This window comes from Rhamphochromis sp. 'chilingali', assembly GCF_963969265.1.
Source record: "Rhamphochromis sp. 'chilingali' genome assembly, chromosome: 7".
NCBI lineage: Eukaryota > Metazoa > Chordata > Actinopteri > Cichliformes > Cichlidae > Rhamphochromis > Rhamphochromis sp. 'chilingali'.
This window is the reverse complement of record NC_137934.1, coordinates 24077359-24103169: the sequence shown is the minus strand read 5'-3', so window position 1 is coordinate 24103169 and position 25811 is coordinate 24077359. Positions and strand designations below refer to the sequence as shown.

At 42.8% G+C, this 25811-nt stretch overlaps 2 protein-coding genes across 6 annotated transcripts in view; one reads left to right on the top strand and one right to left on the bottom strand.

Moving 5' to 3' along the window:
* LOC308399287 (rho GTPase-activating protein 8-like) lies at positions 1-22641 on the top strand. 3 transcript variants are annotated; one of them, XM_080886459.1, is made up of 13 exons: positions 1-87; positions 316-356; positions 3901-4029; positions 4113-4200; positions 4282-4413; positions 17151-17237; positions 17348-17446; positions 17524-17634; positions 17706-17779; positions 17976-18053; positions 18616-18744; positions 18834-18937; positions 19360-22641. In XM_080886459.1, exons 2-13 carry the CDS (start codon positions 317-319, stop codon positions 19555-19557), a joined length of 1269 nt encoding a protein of 422 aa, XP_080742585.1. In that variant the 5' UTR covers positions 1-87; position 316; the 3' UTR covers positions 19558-22641. The 3 variants fall into 3 exon arrangements, with proteins under 3 accessions (XP_080742585.1, XP_080742586.1, XP_080742587.1); XM_080886460.1 differs by having other exon boundaries at positions 5-87; positions 313-356; XM_080886461.1 differs by lacking the exon at positions 1-87 and adding an exon at positions 127-226.
* The window catches only part of phf21b (PHD finger protein 21B), a 90494-nt gene continuing 85282 nt past the window's right edge, over positions 20600-25811 (bottom strand). For 2 of the 3 annotated variants that reach the window (XM_080886456.1, XM_080886458.1), the window contains one exon: positions 20600-25117. In XM_080886456.1, the coding sequence (XP_080742582.1) occupies positions 24857-25117 (261 nt within the window). In that variant the 3' untranslated portion in view covers positions 20600-24856. The remainder of the gene's footprint in view (positions 25118-25811) is intronic. The other variant, XM_080886457.1, reaches the window with a different exon arrangement.

Here is a 25811-nt window from a genome sequence, read left to right as displayed (position 1 = left end):
GCCGGCCAGCCCGCGGTAGTTGGAGGAAGTTTGGATGTTTGTTACCTGTGCGCTTGGCGGTTTGTAACGTCACCTCACCGGCCTCAGGTGAGTTTCTGGCCCCCTTCTCCTCCTCCTAGCACTGATTGGAGGGCTACGTGAACCGCGTGCAGCTAAAAAAAAAACGGAAAAGAGAGCGCGCGCGGCGGGTAACCGCGAGTTTGAAGAGCAACTCAGGTGTTTTCAGGTGCGCTGTATAGGTTTCAGTTCGCTCCGGAGGGGTGTGTGTGATTGTTTGTTTTTTTGTTTTGATCAGTCTCTGCTCTCTTCCAGCAGAATGAGCTCCTCGGCTGATCTGGAGCAGCTGGCAGAAATCGGTGAGTGTGCAGCGGCTTTCCAGGTCCTGGTTTGTCAGGTGCTTTCCTGGAAACTTCTCAGCGCTTCCTGTAGTAATGGGAGGGGGGTGTTGTATTGACTCTGTGGTTGGTGAGGTAGCTCTGAGAGCTTTTCTAGTCGTGTTTGTGGCTGTGTCATGTAGATTGTAAAGCATACTCGGCTCTGCAGTAAGGTTGAATGTAAACAGAGAGGAGAGCAGATGTTTGCAGGCTTAGGGACGTGGTGATGTTCTACCCGGTGGTTAGCTGCATGATGGAGGGTCAGCTGCTCACAGTACATGTTCATACTGATGTTCTCTAATGAAGAGAAACGACAGACCGTCACAGACAGCGTTTGAGATGATCCACAGCAGGAGGTCCGGCTTTAATCTGCTGCTGCGTGTTTCACTCTCTTCAATGAAGTCTGAGTCGGCCTGAGAAGAGTTCAGATGTTAGGAGTCGGTGTTGCTGTCAGCCCACATTAATGTAACAGAGCAGCACATGGCTGTGCTTCACTGTGAGGTGCAAGGAAAATGATTCGTGGTGTTCAGAAGTTTTTAGTAAAAATCTGAGAAGCATGTGAGTTCAGCTGTCTGGAGCTCGTTTGTGAGTGCCTTGATTCGGGTCTAGACTTGTATCTGAGCGTTCCTCTGCAGCACCGTCTGTTTTACCTTTGTCCACCTTCTCATCTGCCTGCTGGAGACGAGCACGATGCTCTGTTAGGTTCATGTGCAGTGTTGGGTTTGTGTTTTGGTCTCATGTGACCAGAGCCCCTGCTGTGTGTCTTGTACTTGAGGCTGACTCTAGTCTTCTCAACATTCTTGTTCTTATGGATCTAAGTTCAAGCCTTTGACACTCTCTCACTCCATCCTTCTAAACAGACTTTCCTCTCTTGGCATCTCTGACACACCTCTAGCCTGCTTCCAATCATATCTCCTTGACCGCTCCCAGTTTATCCAACTTAAATCATTCTGCTCTCGTCTATTCCCAGTCACTGCTGGTGTACCCTAAGGTTCAGTCTTAGGCCCTCTTCTCTTCATAATATACATCCTCCCTCTTGGTACCATTTTAAAGTTGATCCCTACTTTCACTGTTTTGCTGGTAACATATATATATATATCTATATATCCCAGTTATATCTCTCCCACAGGTCCGATTCCTCCCTCCAACTTCTTCTATTTCAGATTACTTATCCCAGTTAAAATCCTGGTTCAGCTCCAACTTTCTTAAGCTCAATGAGGATAAAACTGAAATTCTACTTATTGGCACTAGATCCAACCTACTGAAGGCAAATCATTTCACTCTCACTATTGACAACTCCACAGTTTTCCCTTCACATCAGGTTAAGAGCCTTGGTGTTATCCTTGACAGCTCACTATCCTATAAATTGCAGACCAATGATCTCACCCGTTCACATCCTTCTCTTTCGACTCAGTCTGTGTCCATTCTTGTTCATAGTCTTGTTACCTCCCACAGTGACTATTGTAATTTTCTCTTACATGGTCTCACCCAAAAATCCCTTCATAAGCTTCAACTGTTTCAAAACTCCGCTGCCCGCATTATTACCAGAACCCCCTCCTACCAGCGCATCACCCTTGTCCTTCAGGAACTTCACTGGCTTCCTGTGAAATTCAGAATAGTATTCAAGCTTCTTCTGTTCACCTTCAAGGCCCTTCATAACCTTGCTCCTCCTTACCTTTCAGACCTGTTAAGCACCACCTCTTCTGCTCGCTCAATTCCATCTTTTTCTTCTAGCCAACTTGCTCTGCCTTCTTTTCGCCTCTTTCTGTGTGAACTTATTGTTTGTTTATTTTATCTTGTTTTTTATTGGTCTTAGTTTTGTCCTTGGGTGTCTTGAAAGGCGCTTTTAAATAAAACTTGTTGTTATTATTATTATGATTATTATAACTGATGACCTGTGGACAGACTGTGGATCTCAGCAGCTGCTCCACAGTGACTGTGTGCCTCTCAGCCATTGCTTACTCTTCCTGTGGATGACGGAGTGAGTGGATCTCTGTGAGGCTCTCAAAGCCTGAGATCTGTTTATAACCTCCGCTCCTTCAAACCCACCTGCTGTTTGTTCACTGCTGTTCTTTCAGGGACCTCTGAGGCTGTCACAGAACAGCTGGACAGAGGTGACCTGTTGGTGTCCTATTAGTGACCTGCGTTTGATCCAGGGGTCTTAGAGGAAAAGAGGCTGAAAATAAATGCACGCCACACGTTTCAGATTTTTATTTGTAGAAATGTTTGAACAGCATGAGTCATTTTCCTCTTCAGGTCATTGTCACTGTGCTGTCCGGTCACATAAATAACACACGTGTCAGTTAGACATGGATCGATGGAAGCACAGCGGTCTGAGTTGGCCTGCGGTCACAGGATGCTGGCACACTTTAAAACCTGCAGATGAAGCTTTCGGTTTCTCCAGCAGGAAAACTACAGCCCAGCGCCCTGGCTCTGATTGTTGGGCAGCTCCTGCTCGGGGCTAAAGTCGGCCTTTGTGCGCTTGGGTCACTTCCTGTCTGTTATCAACCTTGCTGTGTGTTTACAACAAACTTCCCGAGCACAGATTACAGCTCCAGTTTCCACCCTGATAATCACTGATCTCAGGAAGTCATCTCGGAAATGGGCGGAGCTACACGTTTGGAATTCAGAACTAATCACCGGTCATTTCTAAAAACTCAGCCAAAACTCAGGTGGTGATGATGGTGACGATGATAATGATGATGATGTGTGTAACTGTGTTTGGATAGTCTTTGTGAAGCTGTGTCTGAGGTTGGGACCTCGGAGGGCAGCCTGACTTGAACATGGAGACCGAGAGCAGCAGATAAGACCTTGATGAGGTCAGAAGGAGCAGGTTCCTGTTACCAGTCTGGCTCGAGTCTCATGAATGAGGCGAAGTTATCAGCTGTTGACCAATTAGAAACAGATCTTCTGATAGCAGAGAGACTGATGTTACAGAGAAAGCTAAGATTAGAAATTGTGAAACAGTAACTTCAGGTCTGTGACAGTAACGTCAGAGGAATGTCCAGAAGTGGAACTGTTCTATTCTGGAAGTCTGTGCTGTGACGGGGAAACACTGATGTGTAATTTCTTCTCCTCAGGTTCATAAATGAGCAATTTATCACGTGATTATTCTCAGGCTAAACTTTGACTTCTTCAAAGGAGAGGGGAGCAGCTTGGCGTCATATCAGGGTTATTAATCAGAATTTATAGCTCACACTGAAGCTGACGAGTGTCACGCCCACTTCACACTTTACTACAGACACAATGGTGAGGTCATTTTCCAGAGATCTGATTGGTCAGTTACTTTTTTAATCTCAAATATAACCAGTGGTTACATCTGCAGGTTTTTATTGTGAAGGATCTTCTGTTACTGACTAAATGTGGAAGCTCCTGATGGATCAGCTGATCAGTCAGCTGTAAAGGAAAACTTTAAAGAGTTCAAATGCACCTCAGACACACGCAGGCAGGCAGAGACACATACACACTCAATCAAACAGACAGACACTGTCTGTGTGAGTTACTCAGGTGGTTCTTCCTCTAACAGAGCTGCAGAAGGAGGAGGAGGGCAGTTGTGTCACAGACGGTCCATCAGCTCCTCCAGTCAGCACACCAAGTCTCGACCCCTCCCACCCGTATTACGACGTGGCTCGACACGGCATCATCCAGGTTTCGGGTAAGCTCCGCTTCAGTCAACCAGTTCAGAACGATCCACCAATGCTAACGATCTGCTAATATTCTCGCCGTTTTTGGTTCCAGGGGACGACCACTACGGCAGGAAGCTGATTGTCTTTAGCAGCTGCTGCCTACCACCTTCGCACCAGCTGAATCACCGCCGCCTGCTCGAGTGAGTCCATGTTGCAGCCTGCCATGGTCAGAGACATACAGGTCCTCTGTGGTTGGTTTTCACAATGTTCTCTGTCTGCAGGTACCTGAAGTTCACACTGGACCAGTACGTGGAGATGGACTACATCCTGGTGTACTTTCACTATGGCCTGAGGAGCAGCAACAAGCCGTCTCTCAAGTGGCTACGAGAGGCTTACAGCGAGTTCGACAGGAAGTAGGTCACCTCAATTTCTTGTACTCTTTATGAGTCAAGTTCAGCGCTTTATTGCAGAGACCAGAACCTCAAGTTCAGGTCTGCTACAGAGCATGCTCAGTGTGACGTCAGAGTGTGTGGACCAGCTGCACCATCAGCTCCTATACAGCAGGAAACCCTTTCAGACCCTCCACAGTTTACTCCGAACTTCAGTCTCAGAGACGTTTTAGCGTTTCTGTGGAGAACTAGAACCTCCAGCTTTACTCCAGCCTTCAGTCAGAGGACGTAACAGCCACCGGGGTCTACAGGCTGGTCTGTCGATCAGTTTTGTATTCAACTCGATTCAATCAGATTCTATTTATTTGGACCTTTTAATTGTAAAAGTGCAAAAAATGACCTTTTAAAAAATGTGGTACCGGGCTCTGCACTGAGGGACATATCTGCACCTCTTTAGCTCTTCAAATGTGCTTAAAGTTGTGTTGAGGTTGTTAAGGTTCAAAATATTGGGGATGGAGACAAGAGAAAAAACCACAATAACAACACTGGTCCGGCCGGGTTGAGTCAAACGATGATTTAATGATCACACACGTGGGAGATGGACACTGATGCAGACAGCCTCAAAATCTCAAAATGGTGGAGCATTGCTCAAACTTTTATAACCTCTGGTGCCTCCACCTTATCATAAAAAGCCTAAACATTCACATGCTCTCTCTCACACAGCGCCTAAGCTACGACCTTGGCTCCCTGTTTATCTGCTCCTGCTGAAATGGGGCAGAAAACTCCAGCACACTCTGTTCTCTTCTACTCAGACAAATTAGACAATAACCTTCTGCGAACAGTATTTCTTATAACTCAGCAATATAATGCATCATAAAACAATATCATTCATTCACAACAAGTCAGCAATTTAATGTAATGCAAATCAGTTTAACTAATGCAATAGTTATCAGCTTCTTCTAATTCAGGAGAATAATGCAAACTAAAACTACATAATAATTCACAATCTTTAATTAGGGGTATAACATGGCATAAAATAATATCATAATTTTACAATTCCCCCTGATGAGGTCATTAGAATAATGACCTCACAAACACCCTGTAGCCCAATGTGGCCGGGTTCATCTCTTCTCACTCCTGAGGTCCTTTGTCCCCCTGACGGGCAAACCATATGTAAGATGATCTCTGTGTTTGCGCAAGTCAGGTGCAAGACAAACTATTACTACAAGGATAGCAGGTCCAGATGACACTCCCCTGTTCTCCCACAGCTTTATTTGGTGTTCCCTGATACCATTCAGACGTAGACTAGAACCTCTGTCCGAAGAGCTCTTAACCTTTATTTTATTGCTGCAGCTACCAGTGTCGTCCAGTTGGGTGATCCTCTGCTCTTAATTCTTCAACCTTAGGGGTTAGACAACCCTTCAGTCGTAACACAGATCAGGGGATTATTCTGCTCCGATTTCAAACAACGATCTGTGTATTCTCCAGAAAAAGGAACAGGAAGGTGTCCCCTTTTTGCCCAAAAGCCTCTCGAACTTCGTTGGTCTGGTGTTCCCGGATTTCCGCCAACCCCTTCATGGTTATTGCTGTGTTTATGGGATCCATCCTTTTGTGGTGACTAGCTGGAGCCCAAACGCCATGACCCTTGGACCCAGTTGATGTCTCGGCAGTCACTGTGTCTGACTCTGCTACGGAGGATCCTCGCATCTCTGTGACCTCGTCTGGTGTCTGTTCCTTTCTCTGTAAGAGACAGAAAACCAAAACACCTCTCTTCCTAACCCTAATAATCTAATGTTCTTATCTACTGACCTTCTAGTGATTCAGAATTGGTCTAAAACATTCAGAATGTCCCAGGGACTTATTCTAATCATATCTTATGTGTGTGTAAGCATGTTTGCATTTAGCCCTCCGCACTCAAGGCATTTCTTACACTTTATCAGTCCGGACAGTCACGCCGAACGAGGCTTCTGACCTTCAAAAGGCCGAGTGCCAACTCGTTATAAGCACATTTGCAAGGTGTGTCTGAAAATTATTGAAACCACTCTTTTTGACAAAAGACAAAAAATTAACAAATCTTCTAAACGCTATTCAGTTCATTTCAATGAGTAATGATTAAACATGAAAGTGATAGTTTATGCTTTTTCACTGATTCTCTAAAAGGTCCGTCTTCTCGGACCGCTATTAGCTTAAGCTTTACCATTCCTAAATTATTAAAGACACAAATGAAGTTATAAAATGTTCAAATAATCCTGGTTTGATGTTAAAGCTCAACCTTCCCCCCCTTTTTTGACACATTCCAATGTGTCAAATCAACGGAGCTAGAACATTCAAAAAAAAAAGTTAGGCAGCTACAAAGTTTCCCAGACTCTTAAGGTGATCCGCGTGTAACGTTCTGACTCAGGTATTTAATATTTTAATAAATCTCGTTTAATTAACTGCCACTATTTAAACTAACCTTAAAGACATAATTTAAGAAAAGATCACAAAGAATAACATGATATCAGTGTTTTGTAAGCGCGTGCGGCCTTCTATGCTCGAAGCCTTTCCCCTCAATAGATCAGTCAGACATTCGCGCTGACTGTAGCTTTTAACCCTTATTAACTTGAGCACAACTCTACAATGAGCAACAAGTTGCAATATGTATAAAAATGATCATGGTTACACCTGCAATGAAAAATTATATCATTATCCTAACACCTGTAAATAGAAGATTCATCAGAAGTTATAACAATCACAGGAACACAGATGTTAGTATAAGGTCAAAAGCTTCAATAAATGATCATCGATGCAATGCTTGTTGCATGATTCTCATACAATAATAATGCTGACATTGAAAATAACAGTATAACACCCCCTTTTGTCCCGTTTCACTTGACACCTAAACGTTTATAAATGCCTCTTTAATTCTTGATTTTATTTCCCCCTTTTCTCCCCTTACTGACCACAGCAGGGAGATCTTAGTTTTGAATCAGCCATGAATCCAGCTCACCTGATTCATCAGTGAGCTCCACCATCACTGGCGTCTGACAGGGTGGCGCTGCATACTCTTCCTTTAATATCACTATTTTCAACCTGTTAATGAGAGTGTTTAAACCTGAAGTCGACTACGTCCACAACAAGTCAATACAGCTATAAATGTGGCCAATTATCAATCTATTACCAATCAATAACAACAGATAACTTCTATTTTATGCATGCTTTTAATCAACCACTCACCCAGAGGATCTCCAATCCCAGCAAGTTCCTTCTCCTCCTTTAATGAGTCTGTCCTCCTTCCATGCCCTGGTAACCGGTCCATCCAGAGCCATATGATCTCAAATATACATACAACAAGCCAAACCACACCTTGGTCACACCAACCCCTTTCCACCCCCAAGATGTCCAATGCCATCCTAGTATGGACTGTCAAATGTGGCTTTAACGCTGACTGTTCTGACAATCCATTTTATAACGTTCCTGGTCAGATTTGCCAATCTCTGCACCAGAGTTTTAAACGTTTCGCCATTTTCATTAGGTTTTATCTTTTATCTAGTTTCGACTCCAGATTTTCAATTTTTTGCCAGTTGTAATTAGTTTTTACCAATTCTTTGCTAGTTTAGTCTAGTTTTTATTTTCTGAAAATCCTTAGTTTCAATTTAGTTTTATTTGTGTTTTACAAAAATTAAGTGTAACAAAATCCCAGTTCCATCATATCAGTCATGCTCTTCTAATTATCCTTGGGTATTGAGACTAATAACTATTAACTCTTGCCGCACCGAGTGGTCCTAATTTTGGTTAAAGTTAATTGATAACCTTTTGAAGGCGATTGTTTCACACCTTTATTTAGATGTCCCAGTCCTGTTATCTCGGGATACATCACGCTGCCTTATCTGGGGTTAGCTGTTTTCTTGGGATGCGAGTTAAGTGGGTGAGCTCTTCAACGAGGGGGAGCGTGCTCCCCCTGATGAGGTCTTCTAGGTAAGCTAGGTTAACCTTCTTGTGTGAGCTTTTCAAGTGCACTTTTAAGGTTTGTGGGATTTTTTGTTTTATAAATGTCCCTCAAGACCCCCTGATGACCCAGTAATTCATTTTTGCGCACTGTAGTACACATTTAGTTTTTTGCTTGTAGCTCTCATACTCTACTTGCCACTCCTCTAAGTCCTGATGTTTCTTAGAGAGGACAACAGTACCTTTAAAATTATGTCACATGTGTGGGGGTGTGGCCTTGCCAATTGTTTTTCCCACCTTTTCAAAATGGCTGGCGTGCCCACAAGCACATTTTATGGAAGAGAGAAAGGTAAGCTTGATATTTACAATTAAAATGTTTTGTTAAACTCAGATTTTTATTTTATTCAAAAAATAAACATCTGGTAAATAATTTCAGGGGTCTTTAAGAATTAGGCTCATTTACTTTCACAGGGAACATGACTAATTTATTAATGTGTGCTCTACACATTGGGACTTTATATTTATATTTATTTCACTTTTTCCTAATACCCAACTTTTGACAAAGGCGGAGAGAATTCTTAACACAATTATTAAGGGAGATTCAAACATAGATTTTTCAAAATATGAGAGGGTCAGGACCCACTAAGAGCCACAGAGAAGATTATCGAGATGCAGTGGCAGATGTAATAGAGAAAGACACAGGGCCACCTGGAATCTGTCGTCCTATCTGGTGCAAAACCAACATGTAGTAGAATCTGGAATTTTGATTTTGAGTTAAAAATAAAATATGGGTAAAATGCAGAAATGTTTTCCAGTAAAGAAAAAATAAGAGTCGCAATTATAGTTGAATCCATAACACCTAATTGTTTCTACGAGATCACGTCGTTGCTGAGAGTTATCAGTGATCTCAACGTGTGAAAGAACTCACAGTATCTGGGGTTTAAGCTCCTCTTGGCTGAGAAACCTGGGACAAACATGTGAACAAGACCTGAATAATACCAGTAATGAAGACTTCTCTCCAAAGATCAATAAAAGGAAGCCCCAATCTGATGAGAGTCTAGCAACATATGGTTCACTCCACTTGCCTGAAATGGTTAGCAGTCCAAGGCATTTCAGTTGTAGAATGATTGGGTACAACAATGAAACAGATGTGAGATGAGGGAAGTGCCAAATGTTCCTTTGTGTCTCCAAATAAAATCAGTACTTCCTCAGATATCCTAAATAAATTGACTTTTGTGAAATAGAAAGTTCAGTGCCATCACTTATTCCTAAACCAATAGTTTACAATTAGTGAAGTGTCAGTGACTTCTGGGTTGGTCCCTGATCTTCATCTTATGAGATTGTTATTTTAATAACACTTGATTCATTTAAAAGAAAAAAAAGAAAAAAGAAAAAACGAAAATATTTTCTCCCTGTTTTTTCTTATTCTCTGGGTCTCAGGAGGACATTACGTCCCTCTCCACTACAAGACTCTTGTTATGTCTACAAAACAGTCATATTAAAATCATCCTCAATTCTATTCTGGCGCTGTCTCCCGACTTTTCCTGACCTGATTCTGCGCGTGAACGGAGCAGCAACACAGACGACTCGACTAACGTACTACCTTAATTTCACTATAGCAGGGCACGCACACATCAATGCAACCAAACACATTTTGCTATAAATCCAGTTAATTTTAGTTAGTTTTGTGAACATTCAGTACAGTTTTAGTTAGTATTCCTTTTTGTTTTGATTTTATTACCGTTAACGCAAATTCTTTCCACTTCTACTTTTCGTTATTTCATTTGTTGTCTTTAATAATAATAATCTCCTCTGCACCCTTGAATAAACACCATTAACATGATCAACCTTTTGCTGCTTGTTATTTCACCATCTTATTGAATCAAATACTTCATGCTTATGTGGTTTACGACATTATATTTATCTAAATCTCCACTTTGTGTCTAAATGTTTGAAGAATTTTTGAGGGTCAAATTTTGAGAATTTGACCATAGTGAAAGTTATGGCGTTATCACCCCCTTTGGGGATTACCTTTTTCCAGTTTTGATGATATTCCTCCCCGTTCTTTATTTTTTTCAAGTACCCCTCTTCGGTGGCGAGAAACTGTTGGTGTGATCAAGCGGGTGCTGTAAAAACAAAAGCTCAGGACAGAACAGTCACCAGTCATGTACTTCATTCAAAATTAACAAATATCAAGCTTCATATTGATCCTCTGAGTGTAATGGTACATTTTAATTTGCACTTCTTAAAAACAATATTTTCTTTATTTTACTCTTGTTCTTGTGCAGCACCACCCCTCAGCACATGCCCCTGTTATTTTATCTTACTTTTAAATTGTTGACTACTTCAAGAGAGCGCCCAAAAGACGGGGACCAGTGTTTATCATTACATATCTCCATTTCGAGTGTGGCTGTCTATCATTCCCCTCTTATTCATAGACCTCGGTGGAGGGTTTTTTTTGTTTGTTTGTTTTTTTCTAAAATTAATTGACTCTCTATAGTGACCCACTATGGTTAATAATAACATGCTCAGTCATGAGTGGGATCAAACCTTTTCTTCACTTTAGCATTTAATATTCCCAACAATATAATGTAATACCTTAATTAAAACACAGCTACTAAAACACAATTTCCTTAATGCAAACATCAGTAGCTCAAAATTAGCAACCAAAGGGTTCAGTCTGCAGTTCACACTGCTGTGAAGCTACAGCTCTTTGGTCTCTGTCATTCTTCTGTTCTTGCAGACAAAACAAAGCAAAACAAAACATCCACCCTTCTTTTACAGGCTGGGTGAATTGTCTGTGGACATTCAATAATCCTAAAGTCAGCACCGTTTTTGTCTCAGTATCAAGTCAGTTAAACTTTTAGTCGTCAGTCCATGACTTTTAGTCGTCAGTCATATGCATACATCCACACACATTCATACCAAAAGTTGCTGATAATGGAGTCTCACGCGCAACCTATTCGAGGCTCCATCACCAGCAAGATGACGTCATCATTTTAAAGGAAACAGCTCCTTGTTTGTTTTTCCTTCTTTGGACTGGATTGACTCGCTGCAATCCTTTTAGGCTTCAGGATCAGTGTCCCATATAAGTGAATTTTCTCCCAAGCTCATTATAATCATGGAGAAAAAATACTTTGTGACTGTTTTCAATAAGAATATTTTATAGCGCTTTAAAGTTCAATCTCTCAGGCCTGGATTAAAGAGCTGATTTGTTAAATCAGGAACTCACAAAATACCAAAATATCACCACCGGTGGATCACACCTCTCAGATGTTCTTATCTCAGTGCACTGTAACAAAAGCAAAAACAAACGTAAACAATAAAACACTCATATAATAACAGATACTGGGGCCCATTGCAAACCTGTCCAACGTTCAAACCATCTTTCTCTCTCTTAGAGAAAGAGAACAATCCAAACCTCACTGATAGAATCAACCTAGTGTCAAACAAAACCCAAAGATCAACCAAAACTCCTTTTTGCACCAACAAAACATGTTGGATTTACTTGACTCAATAGTGGACACTAGTTACACACCAACTCTTTACTTTGGCAAAAACGTAAACAACTAAGTTGAATCAACACAACCTTTTCATAATCTCTTCGAAATAAAACTCACACCATTCATTCATCATTTTCGCTCTGTACCACTGCTCCTTGTTAGACTGTGTGAAGCACAGTAAACAATTCAGTGGAGGCTTTGAGCCATAAACAGACATCACGCACAGACATTGTTTTCATTATCAAAGTGCTTCAGACCATGTCCTCTAAATCTACACAAATGCCCTCTGCGTGGCATGAAATACATTTAAGCAATAAATAATCAATCTGTTCTTGCTGTTGTAACCAACTCCGTATTTGGATGTTTGTGTGCAGCATTTGTTAGTAAAGCATTCTTCATTGCATCAGCGTGTGTGTGTGTGGATCACTTCTCAGTTCATTGAATCAACATTTTAATTTGTGTGTGTGTGTGTGTGTGTCATTTCTCCCTCAATCAACGAGTGCATATGTTCATATGTATGTTTCTTTTCACTCTGAGTCGGTGCATGTAGATGTGTGTGTTTGTGTGGGTGTTTGTGTTCATCACTTTCCTGTTGTAGTGTTCTGGGTAAACCACGGCCTGAAGCGTGCCCTGGGTCCTGCCCTCCTCCTTTTCAGTCTGTTTGCATCCATTGGTGCTGCTGCTCAGAGTTCTGTCCATACTGGTTCTGGCCCCAATTGAGGCAGTCCTTTTCTCCAGTGTCCAGCATCTTCTCCTTATTTCGCTCCTCCTTAACTTGACCCTTTTGCTTCGGTCTTCCTTCAGGGTTTTGATACGCAGCTCAATTGTCTGGATGTCCGTTTGTTGCTTGCAGAAGTACGACTGCTGTCCGTTTGTTTGCAGGTGGAACGGCTGACATCCAGAAGGTGTATAGGAGAGTCTGCAGCTTCCACCTCCCCAGTGGAAGACCTCAATCTTTGTTCTGTTAGTTTTACACAGGCCTCAAGGCTCTCTGGGATCCCTTCTTGCACTCTCAAGCCCACGGCTGAGGTCGTAGTCGTGGTCCCATTCCAGGGGAATGGAGTCCATGGTTGTTTGGGTGTCTCGGCCCGAGCGTTCAGTCCAGAGCTGGGCAGCCCAGGACGCTGAGCGATCGGAGGACGGCAGAGGCGACAGGAAGCCATCCCCCTAACGTTCGCTCCATAGCAGACCGGACAAATCACACTGCTCATCTAGCTCCAGGATGCTCCGGCCTGATTTCAAGTCCGGTGTCTTGGACTCCAAGCCTGATGGGTTCGATTTTCAGCTAGCTCCTCCTGGGCCATGCTCAGTTTCTGCTCTGATGCCTCGAGGTCTTATTGAGGGCAGAAACCTCAGAGTCTTTTCCGCAGAAATCAGATTTAAGTCCATTGATGTTTTCCTTGCTTTGCTCCACGGCCTTTTGCGGCTCTGCTGTTCGGCTCTTCTCAGAGGTCAGCTCCTGGCCGAGCCCCGACACCTGTGCCTTCAGCTTATTTTCTCCTGGTGTTTTGTCCATTCTGAGGTGCCTCCTGACCTCAGTTACTCCTTCTGTCTCTGGCACGCCCTTTTTGCTGCCCGATGGTCATTGTTGGTCCGTCACTGTCCTGCACAGTTTTAATGCAGAGTGGTTAAGGTCAGCATGGTTTTGCTCGGCCTCACTTTTCATCTGGGCTTAATGGGCGTCTCGTCACAGCTCTGTCAGCTGAAGCTGTCTTTTTCCATATGGCAAGAATGTAAAGAGTGTGTGAGAGGGGTGTGTCCAATCAGGCACAATGCTGGTGGCTTTGCGAGTGCCTCGTTTTCCAAATCCAGATGTTTATTTGTCACGTACACAGCAACAGAGAGAACAGTCTGTTGTTGGGATGGCTGAGCTCCTTCACGATCTTCCTGGTCTTGGTCCAGCACCGCCTGCTATAGATTGAGTGCAGGTCAGGGTGCTCGGAGCGGATGGTGCGCTCAGCTGATTGCACAACCCTCTGTAGTGCTTGTCTGTCCGGCATGGTGCTGTTCCCGAACCAGACAGTGATATAGCTGCTCAGGATGCTCTCAATAATTCCTTTATATAAGGTGGTCAGAATCGGTGGTGGGAGCCGGGCCTTTCTCAGTCTTCTCAGAAAGAAAAGACGCTGACAGAAATCTCCCCATGTAGTGAAACGGGCCTTGGATTACCGCTCTCCGTCTCTGCTGCATGAGATCATTTTCCTGCAGCACTGTTGACATTTTCAAGTTGTTGTTGCGGGTTCAGCTGCTTTAGCATTTGGTCAGGGTCACATCAAAGATGGTAGAGGAGAGAGCAAAGATGGTAGAGGGGAGAGCAGGAGTCCAGGGTCAGCCTCGGCTTTTCCGGGCCGACAAAGCAGCCTGTAATCAAGCATAAAGAGAAAAAACAAAACAAAAACAAAACAAACGAACAGGAAAATCATGTTGTATTGGCTGTGTTACTCAGAGAGGGGAAAAACAACGGGACCAGGCCCTGTGTCAGCCTTCTCTCCCCCTTTTTTTTTTTTTTTTTTTTTTTCACCATATAATCCTCTCATAACCCACCAAGCTGACAGGACAACACAGGTACATGTTAAAATTCTTAAGATCATGTTTAAAGCACAAAAATGGAATTTTCTTTCATTCAGTAATCACTTGTATTAATCAATCAGAAGAAAACATGTCACAATTTGACTTTTATTAACCACTAAATTTGTCGTGTTATCACTGGTTGTGATTTTTTTTTTTTTTTTTTTTTTTTTTTTTTTTTGAAGTTAAGTTGTTGTCCTGCAACCCAGAGGGTTTATTTGTTAGTAGTGGATAAACTTTATTGTGTAACGGCGGGTGTATGTTAAGTTTCACTGCTTTAAACTTGCTGGAAAATCTTCACGTGTTCATGGGTGTAAGCTGTTTCTTCATTGCGTGTATGTGCGTTTGTACATGGGCTAATTTAACGTTTTTTCTCAAACGAGGCATTTCTCTAGCACGTGCCTCTCTCTCACATTTCTCTGCTTGTGTGTTTTTGTTTCACCTTCTTGTTGTGATGCTCCAGGCGCCTTCCCAACCTCCACAAGTCTGTTGGCCGCAATTTTATGTGTAAAACTTCTCTTAATTTCTCCTTTAATTCTCTGCTAGCTGCTGTCTTTTCCACAGCTGCTGATTCTTGCTGAGTTTGGTTTCCATTACTATAATTTTGCTTCGGCCGCCGTGCTTGTGGGGGCAGTTGGTCCAGCCCCATAGCCACCTGTATCAACACACTGAGAGATTTATTTAATATCATTTTCATCACTGTTAAATAGACTAGCAGGCAAGACGCCCACCTTTGCACTGCAGACTACATGCCAGTCTCCCAACACACTCCTCTCTGAGTTTCCGCTTTAAACTCCAACATCATTCACACCCTAGTCATTCAACACCTTATTTGTAGTATCATAATCAGCAAAATCAGCGTTTTACTTACAGGCATGTATCATTGTTTGCAAATCAAAATTATAAAACTCAAAAACACACTAAACAGGAAGCAAAGTCCTCTGTGCGCGTCACAGCTCATTTGCATGTTCACACACCGTCTAAAAATAGCTCGCAGCGCTGCAGTGCGCTGTCGTCACACACAGGGTCACACAAAGCTCAGACAAAACTCTTCTATTTTATATTACAAAGACGTCTTATATTCACAATCACTGACAGGCCTGACAGATTCAGCACCTAACAAATTTCGACAAATTTAAAATAACGGGTCTCACCGAAGAAAGTCCAACTTTTTTGTAGTCAATCAAACAGTATCTGTTACTTCTGGGAACAGTTTCTGACCTAACTTCTAAATCCCTAACTCAATTTAACTTTGTCCAAACAAGCACATGACACCATTTAAAACGGTGAGGAGATTCTAACTCCTAGCTTATTTCAGGATGCCCTGTACCCCACAGTTAAAGCCAAACTGAACTACCCCTGTTCGCCGACAGGTCAAGACCGCGCGTCCACGGCCAGGAGGGGGCGTAACCCCCGGGCTATGTGCTTCTTAGCAGACTTCTGGGCTGCCGTCCTATAATAATTTTCACCTAACCGATTTTGAGAAATTTTACCATAACGGGTCTCACCGAAGAAAGATAACTTTTTTACGACCAATTAAACAGTCTCTGTTACTTCTGGGAACAGTTTCTGACCTAATTTGTAAAACTATTAACCAGTCTCTGTTACTTCTGGGAACAGTTTCTGTCCTAATTTCCCTACCAAACTACCTGAGCCTTCAGCTCAATATCCAGGGACTCAAACCCAACATTCTCTGTTACTTCTGGGAACAGTTTCATATTTCTTCAACTTCATTAAATACTCTTAAGCAACTTTAACTGCATAACACACGGTGATTCTCATCAAAATCAAAACAGACACTCTACCAGTAATTTCAGTGAGTAGACTTTAATTTAGTCATATCCAATTTGGCACATTTTGGAAATAATTCAACAGGTAGTGCCTTACCTTTAGATAAGCCGGCTTTTGTCCACTCAAATCAGACCACTGGCTCGTGCCTGTCCGTTCGACAACCTCGGACCGTCCAAACTTTTAAATTCCACCCCAATACCACAGGACGAGCCCCCAAGCTGTTAAGGTTCAAAATATTGGGGATGGAGACAAGAGAAAAAACCACAATAACAACACTGGTCCGGCCGGGTTGAGTCAAACGATGATTTAATGATCACACACGTGGGAGATGGACACTGATGCAGACAGCCTCAAAATCTCAAAATGGTGGAGCATTGCTCAAACTTTTATAACCTCTGGTGCCTCCACCTTATCATAAAAAGCCTAAACATTCACATGCTCTCTCTCACACAGCGCCTAAGCTACGACCTTGGCTCCCTGTTTATCTGCTCCTGCTGAAATGGGGCAGAAAACTCCAGCACACTCTGTTCTCTTCTACTCAGACAAATTAGACAATAACCTTCTGCGAACAGTATTTCTTATAACTCAGCAATATAATGCATCATAAAACAATATCATTCATTCACAACAAGTCAGCAATTTAATGTAATGCAAATCAGTTTAACTAATGCAATAGTTATCAGCTTCTTCTAATTCAGGAGAATAATGCAAACTAAAACTACATAATAATTCACAATCTTTAATTAGGGGTCTAACATGGCATAAAATAATATCATAATTTTACAAGGTGCAGCAATGAGTCCTGAGGGGTGCGTCAGGGTCGATTCTACCTGTTCACCTGTCTCTGAGAAGTGGTATCGGTCAGGTTACCGTGGTATCACGATCCGTCAGGGAGAGCCACAGATCATGGACCGAGAACCAGACTGCTCATTTTAGTGGATTATTCAGCAGGTGTGTTCACATGTGTTTCAGGTACAAGAAGAACCTGAAGGCTCTGTACGTTGTCCATCCCACCAACTTCATCCGAATCGTCTGGAACCTTTTCAAACCTCTGATCAGGTACAGATGTACCTGAGCACACCTGAGGCTTAGCAGGAAGTTCTCTAGCTGCTCTCGGTCACGCTGCAGCTGATTCTTCTTCTTCTTCTTCTCTTCTTCTCTGTTTGCAGTCACAAGTTTGGGAGGAAGCTGACGTATGTGAACTACTTGGCTGAGCTTCGGGAACACCTGAACTACGAGCAGCTCTTCATCCCTCCAGAAGTGCTCAGGTCAGTGCTCCTCGGCTCGGACGCCCAACGGCTCGGACACCCAACGGCTCCTCACCGTGTTTATCGTCTCTCCACAGACATGACGAGGAGCTGCGAGCGACTCAGAAAGGAGGACCCCCGCCCTCTGTGAAAACACCCCCGCCCCGGCCCCCCCTGCCCACCCAGCAGTTCGGCGTTAGTCTGCAGTAGTGAGTGTCACTCTGTAGTTTAGTCGATCGCTAACGAGCGGTTTTAATCAATGAAACATGTTTTCTGACAGCATCAGAGAGAAGAACCGAGAGGCCGTCATCCCACCTGTGATGACCCAGACTGTCACATACCTGAAGGAGAAAGGTGAGGCTTCATCTCAGAACAGTGAGTTCAGGGTCACCTGATCCAGTTGAGAGCTCTGTCTGGATAGTCAGATAAAGTGAGGTCAGTAAGGTGAGACCTGTGATCAGAGTTTGTGAGGAGATGATCTGCAGTCGACTGTAAACCGGAGAAAAACGTTGTCAGCTGATGTCAGTGAATGCATCACGGTGTGTTTCAGGTCTGAGGACTGAGGGGCTCTTCAGGCGATCGGCTCGGGTTCAGCTCATTAAGGAAGTACAGAAACTCTACAACCTGGGTGAGTGGGGTCTCCCTGCCTCAGCAGAAGGGGCTCTCAGATCGTCATAAAAAAAAAAAAAACAGACAGGAAGTCATGCTGAGGCCAATGTTGCATTAAATGAACTTCCTGCCGTGCGAGGTGACGCCTTCAGATGGAGATAACTGTGAGAAATGGGAAACAGCTCGTGTTCATGAACGTAACATTTAAGATCAGCATGATCACAGATCAATCTCCAGGTGATCAATCGATCACAGCTGCTCCTGGTGATTCTGATTCATGATTTTACTGTACTGCTCACGCAAAAAAGCTCTTCAATCCTTTTTCCACTCATATAAGCTACACTGCTGTAGTTCCAATTTATTAATGTTATTTTATGAAGTTTGATTATATTTATCTTATGTATTATTTTTTGTTTCTTGTAGTTTGATTCAAATATTTGTTTTTGTTTCCATTTTTTCTATTGGACTATTTTTTATTTTATTTTCATATCTTCATTTTTAAAATTTGTGGATAAATTTGAGTTCAGGATCTGTGAAAAATAGCATTGTCAATAAAGTTAACTTTATTTAAACTCATGCAGGGAAGCCGGTGAACTTCGAGCAGATAGGAGATGTGCACGTTCCTGCCGTGATCCTGAAGACATTCCTCAGAGAGCTTCCTGAGCCATTGCTCACCTTCCGGGTCTACAGCCAGGTCCAGGAGCTGCTCCGTGAGTCCCGCACTTCCACATTTGTGCAGGAGAAGAAGAAAAAGGGGCTGTGTTCTCTAGAGACTAAAGTGGTTTTTGATTGGTTACAGATGTGGAGAGCAGTCTGCGGGTGACCCGATGCAAACAGATCGTCGAGAGTCTACCTGAACATAATTTCATTGTGGCAAAGTACCTGCTGTGCTTCCTGCACCAGGTGAGTCACAGCTCAGATGAGCATGAGAAGCACCAATCAGGAGGTGATCGATCAGACACACAAACAGCTGATTGGAGCAAACAGATTTTTATTGCTGTAAAGTTGAGACTGTAAACGGAGATGGCTGGTCAGATTTGTAAAATGAAGCAGTCTCAGCAGCTGATTTACATACTTGTGACGTCACATATGAAACGACTCAAACAGCAACGCCTTCGAATATGGAAATAAGTTACAATAAAAATCATCTTAAATATACAAAAACATCATTTGATCTGTCGGACTTGTTTGTGTATCGGTGACTTTACTCTAACAGTGAGACACCACTGCCACCAGCAGGTCAAACTGAATGCTGCAGCACCTTTCCAGTTTGTTGATGTCTTTTCTCTGTTCCCCCTCTCTCGCCTGTGCGGCGCCCCCTTCAGGTATCTCAGGAAAGCATCATAAACAAGATGTCTCCATCTAACTTGGCGTGTGTTTTTGGCGTGAACCTGGTCTGGCCTCGTCACGGCTCCATCTCCCTGACCGCTTTGACCCCTATCAACATCTTCGCTGAGCTCCTCATCGAGCACGTCCACACAGTGTTCGGCTCCCGCTGCCCACCTGCACAGGTGATGCCCTGAAGGACGGCGGCAACTGTTTTTTTTTTGTTGTTTTTTTTAACTCTTATCGTTTTTAAAAAGGTCAAATGCAAGGTGAACCTCCAAGCATGAACCTTCACGTTTGGACTCATGATGGTGATGTTACTGGTTTTATTTATAGTTTAAGTGTTTCATCTTTAATGAAGTAATAACACTGGAGGTGATCTGATTGACGAGAAGCTGGAATCCGTTTCCATGTTTGTGGTATTTTGTGTTTCTGTCGAGTGTAGACCGCCAAATGTAAAAACTGATTGCAGTAAGTTTTGTTTTTGTAACAACCTCAAACCCTCAGAGTGCCGTCTTCATCAGGTTTGTACAGACAGAATGTTTTCCTGATAGAAGACACCCAGAGGTTTATCTTTTATATGTACCTTTATATGTGATAAATTCTCTGCTTTCACCTGTTTTTGTTTAGATTTTATTTTCCCACTGTTGGACTTTACGCATTATTGTAGAAAAAAGGTTGGTTGATGCTGAGCAGCTTCGTCCAAGAAGTGTATGTTCATTAGCCAATGAGCATGCAGGTACACGGTCAGCTTGCCCCATTTTCTGTCCCCAATTTAAATTCAGCCGATCTCACCTTCAGCCTCTCCTGAGGTCACTTTACCTGTAACTGCTCAAACTGAGCACGCTCTTATTTCATTGTGAGCCTCAAATTCAGAAAGTTCTGCTTCACACTGAGCAGAAATCAGAATCCTCATCTACAATTGAGTAAAATCCGAGCCTGAGGAGACCCGTGCGCAGGTGAGTTCAGGTTCAGCCCTCGGCTTTCTGGTGTGAAGGTGATTCATTCCTGCTCTGAACCACGTTTTCTTCAGATAAGAGGTGAACGTGAACCTTCAGGTGGTCTGAGAGCTGGAGGAGGACCACCAAAGCAAAATCCTCATCAGTGAGTCAGCTGCTAGGAAACACAAGGGCTGGACTTTCAAAATAAGAGCAGACTGTAGAGAAACTGCTAAGAATAAAACAAATTTGAGCCGTTTTTATTCTTGAATTTTGTTTATTAATGATTAAATTTTTCGTAAGAACTTGGTACAAAAAGGTGAGACTACTCTTTAACCATTTACCACCTTCCATCAATCCGCTTTTTAATGCATCATAAAGAAGAAAAACTACATTGGCATATTTAAGACAAACACTTTCCTATACACACTATCCACTGGACAGTCCCCTTATCAATGACAAAGAAAACTTCTACTTCCACAGCCAACACACACTTCACTTCCATCTAAACACCCTCGTATCGCCGTCGCCGCCGCCTCGTGGTTAAAATAATACACCGAAGCGAGAAGTCAGAATGCAGAACTGGCAAACAATAGAAAATCCAATGTTCTGTTTTCTCGTTTTGCTCCTCCATAAAAGAATATAAAAATGTTTTTGTTCAAATGTCGACTCGTGTATTAAAATAGATCTGTTTAAGCACTGCACAGTTTCTCCCGGAGAGGATTTCTAGAAACGGATGAAGAGGTTCGCTCGCAGGGACAGGTTTGTTCATTTTAAAGGGGCGGAGCATGGACGTGGCACAGAGCGCTGATATGGTTTCCTTCTGGTTTTATTTCCCTACTCGATATGCATCACATGGCATCATTCACGTCACCCTCAAAGATTTAATCTTATGTTTTTACACTTTACTGAAGGTTCGTCTCAAATTCAGAGCCAGGAAGAGTTTAGTTCAAGAGTTAAGTTACGCTAAGCTCTAATATCCACCAGAGGCAGCAGCAGTGAGTCAGTAAAAATAAACATGTTTACAGCCTGATACAAAAACTGTTGGTCTCTTTAGATAATTTCCCCCATTATAACAACTGTATGAAACTTTTGATACAGAATAAAGATAAGAGGAAGTAAAAGAGATGAATGAGTGTCTCCATATGCAGATGACAGTTTTGTATACTGGAGAAGAAGGAGACGTAACAGTTTGAGGTTCATATCTGGAGTCAGAGACAAACAACTGTAAGGGGAAGAAAGTTTTTATAACTCAACTGTTTTAAACTGTATTAAGGTTTAAAGTTTGCAGTTCGCGGGACCTCTTTGACTGGCAGGTGATGGTGGTGGCTGTAGCTACTAGCTGTCTCCTAGGCCTCACCTCAGCCAACTGGAGTCTGGACTGGACCAAATTTGTGCTGTTGGTGCCTTTTAAACAATATGGCTGCTGTGAGGTTAACAAAGTTAGTGAAAAAAAAGGTGTTGATGACCTTTTGTGTTGACTAATAATGCAGGAGCATAAACTGAACCGTTTTATTTTGAAAGGGCTGAATCCAAGACTTCATTAGCTAAGGTAGCCACACAGATCCCCGTGCATCTCTTCGTCAATGTGCTGCTTTCCTCTGATGTAAAACATTTTATTTGCACCAGGACTCACTAACCTGAGCACATGGTTCAGAGATCAGCACTTTGGGGTCAGAATTTAGGAAAATTCTTTCCTTCCAGGCTCTGTAATCGGACAGAGCTCTTATTCTGAAAAACTACTTGTTCATTTGACGATGGAGAGAACGACGGACGCAGGAAAATTTGGTGCTGAGAGACGTTCATCTGAGGTTGGGATCCCTCGGTCAGCCGAGGTGTCTGTCATCTGTGCACCTTCACAACCTACGCCTTCTTCTTACTCTCAGTAGTTTAAAATGAATCCTTTTTGATACCGTCTGTTCTTTTATTTATTTTGTCAGTTCATGTTACTGACTCTTGGAGTTACAAGAATCCATCATTATGAACATGTTCGCAGATTTAAGCCAAAATGAAAGCAGAACAAACCAAAAATCCTTTCAGTCTCTGTGCCCCTGATTTATTCGATTTGGGTTGAGGTTCTAAAATTCAATTTTTCTTTAAAACCTAATGGACGTGAAGGTGCACAGATTTCAGGCGTCAGCTTCAAAGCATCTTTTGGAAAAGTCAGGCTGTCGTGTTTCCGTGCCCACTTTTGTCTCTCAGCACGGTCAAAAGCCGATGGAGGCCTTTGCACGTGTTTTTGGAGTGAAGTCACTTTGGAACCGTTTTGCCGATGTATTGCTCATCGTTTCTTTCATTCAGAGTCGCTTGGCTGCTTTTTGATCTTTTGTGCAGATGATGTTTCTCCAACATTAAGGATCTTTTCGGTATTTTGGACTTGATATGACTCATAAAATAAAATCACGTCTTTATGTATTCCTTCCCGTCCTCCTGATAAAGCCTTTGTTTTTCTGACCGTTTCTTCATGTTTGTGCATCGACAGGAAGTTGAGAGCTGCATGATAAAGAAATAAAAAATGTACTAAATCTAACTTCATAACACTCAAATGGAACCTCTCTGGACCAGCAGGAAGACTAGCGAGACAAATGGACTGACAGCGGCGTCCCGGCCCGCCGACAGTTTGACAGAGCGGTCCCATTTCCGATCAACGTGTTTATAAAATGACGCAACAAAGACGCAAACCCTGGATTTCAAACAATTTGTACTTGAGGCAGTGTTCATCAGTCGGATTAACAGGCTTGTCGCTGTTCGAAAAACACGAGTAAAAAAAGCGAAAAATATAAAAACGGGCAGGGGAAGAAAAAAGCACATTACTGATCCCAGTACAAAAACAACAAAATGTTTTTGGCATATTTTTTTATACTGGTTAAAGGTGAGAGGGGGCGGGTGGGTCACATCGACTGAACGCCGGCGTGTTCGAGTGCAGCTGTGAGCAAACACGGCGGTCCCCGCCCACTTAACCAATCACTTCCTGTGACAGCAGAGCGGGATTTTTTTACTTTAGCTCAGCACGAAGAGAGAAGTACAGCTTACAGTTTATTCAGAGACTACTGAAGATCTGCTGGTTCTTAATATTAAAGCCGTGAATGTGTTTCTCCTGTGGTCTAACAGGACTTGACTCAGTATTTTGATGGGTGATGTTGAAATGAGACAAAAATCAGTTTGAGGTCACATCAGGAGTAAAACTCTCCAGATTAAACGTGTTGTGTTGACCCCTCGTAAATGTGGAAGCAGCTTCTTCTGTCTGCTTCAGCATACACGTATCTGATACTGAAACATTTTGGGCTTTTCAAACTGAGCATGATGCAGATAATGTGCTGAGGATGAATGAGGAGCAGCCTGTCCAGCAGAGCGTGCACTGGCTGCACGGTGAGCAGCAGACAAACTCAGTGCTGGGCCTGTGTGTGAACCTCCCGTAAGGTCTGTGTTGGTTCACTGGAGATCAAACATTTGTGGTCCTACTGTCGGCGCTCATGGTATCTGACCATCATGGTGTTTGAACCAATTAAATCCAGTTTAATGTCGGGCTCAGCGGTTTTCTAATAACTCATATCATTCAGAGCTTCAGAGCAGTTTTGACTTTTTAAGTGCAGTCTTAGTTTTTCAAGAGCAAAGGTTAGAGTTTGCATGGTTTGTTTTCTGCTTTTCTTCGACTAAACCTTAAAGACAATGTGAAGCTCTGCAGTTATTTTTACAATCTAGATGCATCAATATTTACTATTGATTTAAATAGGAAATGAATTTTAATGAAGATATGTGTCTGGCATGTTTCTCTGGCTCGGCTGTCAAACAGGAAGTGGATGTTTTAAACGAGCAGGAACTCGTCTCGTTCAGACGTGTGACTTCGGTAAAGTTTGAAAACCGAAAAAGAAAACCCCTGCGATGATCATGATGGTGATAATAATAATAATAATAATACAACATATGTACAGTGATCCCCTTGAATACTCCAAACTTACATTTTTCAACAGGCATCAGCATGAAAATACTAAAATCTCCACTAGAAATGCTAATTTCTGTAGTTTAATCTTAAATACTTTTTTTCTTTGACTTTAACTCTATTAATACTGAAAAAAGTTATTCTCTGCTTTTGTTTGAAGGCTCGTATGCGTTCACATACACGATGAAAACATTTTCCTGAATCATTATGGCAAAAACATTGTTCATAGGAGAATGAGAACAAACATTTACTCAGATATATCAATGTACAGTCCGTCCACTTCCATCCATCCTGGATCTACTCTAACTCTACTGTTCTCTCTCTCTATACGCAGGACAGGAATCAGACCTGTGTTTCAAAAAAGGGAAATATCTTCTGGGCCGCGCGTTCCCGCCGCCACGCTGTAATCGAACTTTTTGTAATAAATACATTAAGGCCAAGAATGTTAATAAATAGAAAAGAACTTAAAAAAAGAAATCTCGTAAGCACTGTAGGTGTTGGGTTTTAAAAAATACTTGAATCGTGTGGAGGATAGAGGCTCTTCATCAATATTTTTCTGACTAAAGAAATCATCACCGCTGCCCTCTGTGGAAAAACTCGGAGCTCTGGTGGGCGGGGCTAGATGTTGACGTCGTCCTGGCTGTGGCTTGTCTGCAGGGGCGTGGCCGAGGGGCCCGGCGGGGTGGCGGCGGCGGTGGTGCTGGTGGATTTGATCCAGGACTGTGAGAGCAGCGACGTGGCGATGGTGGCGGTGGTCGTCATGGTGACCTGGATGAGCTGGTCGCGTTGGATCAACCTAATGAGAGTTTTGAGACGGTCGAGCGACGCCTGAGTGTTTCTCTGCTGCCCCAGCAGGCGCTCCCGCAGGTCCATGCATTGCTGCAGCAACAGGAAACAGAAGAGCAACTTCCTGTCAGGTACAACAGGTACACCGGCACACCCAGCATTAGCATGTGAGCTGCATCCTGATCACTCATCTGGGGACACGTATTACGTGCTACAGATCAGGTGTCAAAATCAGGTATAACCAGGTGTTCAGTCCCATCTGCCTGAATGGAACGTGGGTTCTACCAGGGATGGCTACTGAGAGGCCAATGATACAATGCTTTAAAATGCCACCAGAGGGCAGTATGTAGTGTTAACAGCTGAGGTCAGTGAGCTATGAAACAGAAACGAGGCGTGCTAAACACAGTTGAACCCTTCTTCCATTCATCTGAAGGTGACAGCAGTTTAAAGTGCTTCGTTTTTTAGCTAGCTGCCTCGCCTTCATCAGCAGGCCCTTACACTCTGTTTAGCATGCCTTTTTCTGTTTCACAGCTCACTGAGCTCAGCTGTTTACTACTGCATACTGCCCTCTGGTGGTGTTTCCATGCAGTGCACTAATAAATGTGTAATGAGTCACCTTTCTGATTTAGTGCTGTTAATGATGGTGAGCTGGCCAGTGCAAGTGAAGCTTTTAGTAACTAAACTCTAAAAAGGAAAACACTTCAAAATGGAGAAACCATCTATGGAAGACAACAGGAGTGTTTTATCAGTTAAAACAGAAATCTAAATTAGGATTAATCAAGCTGTC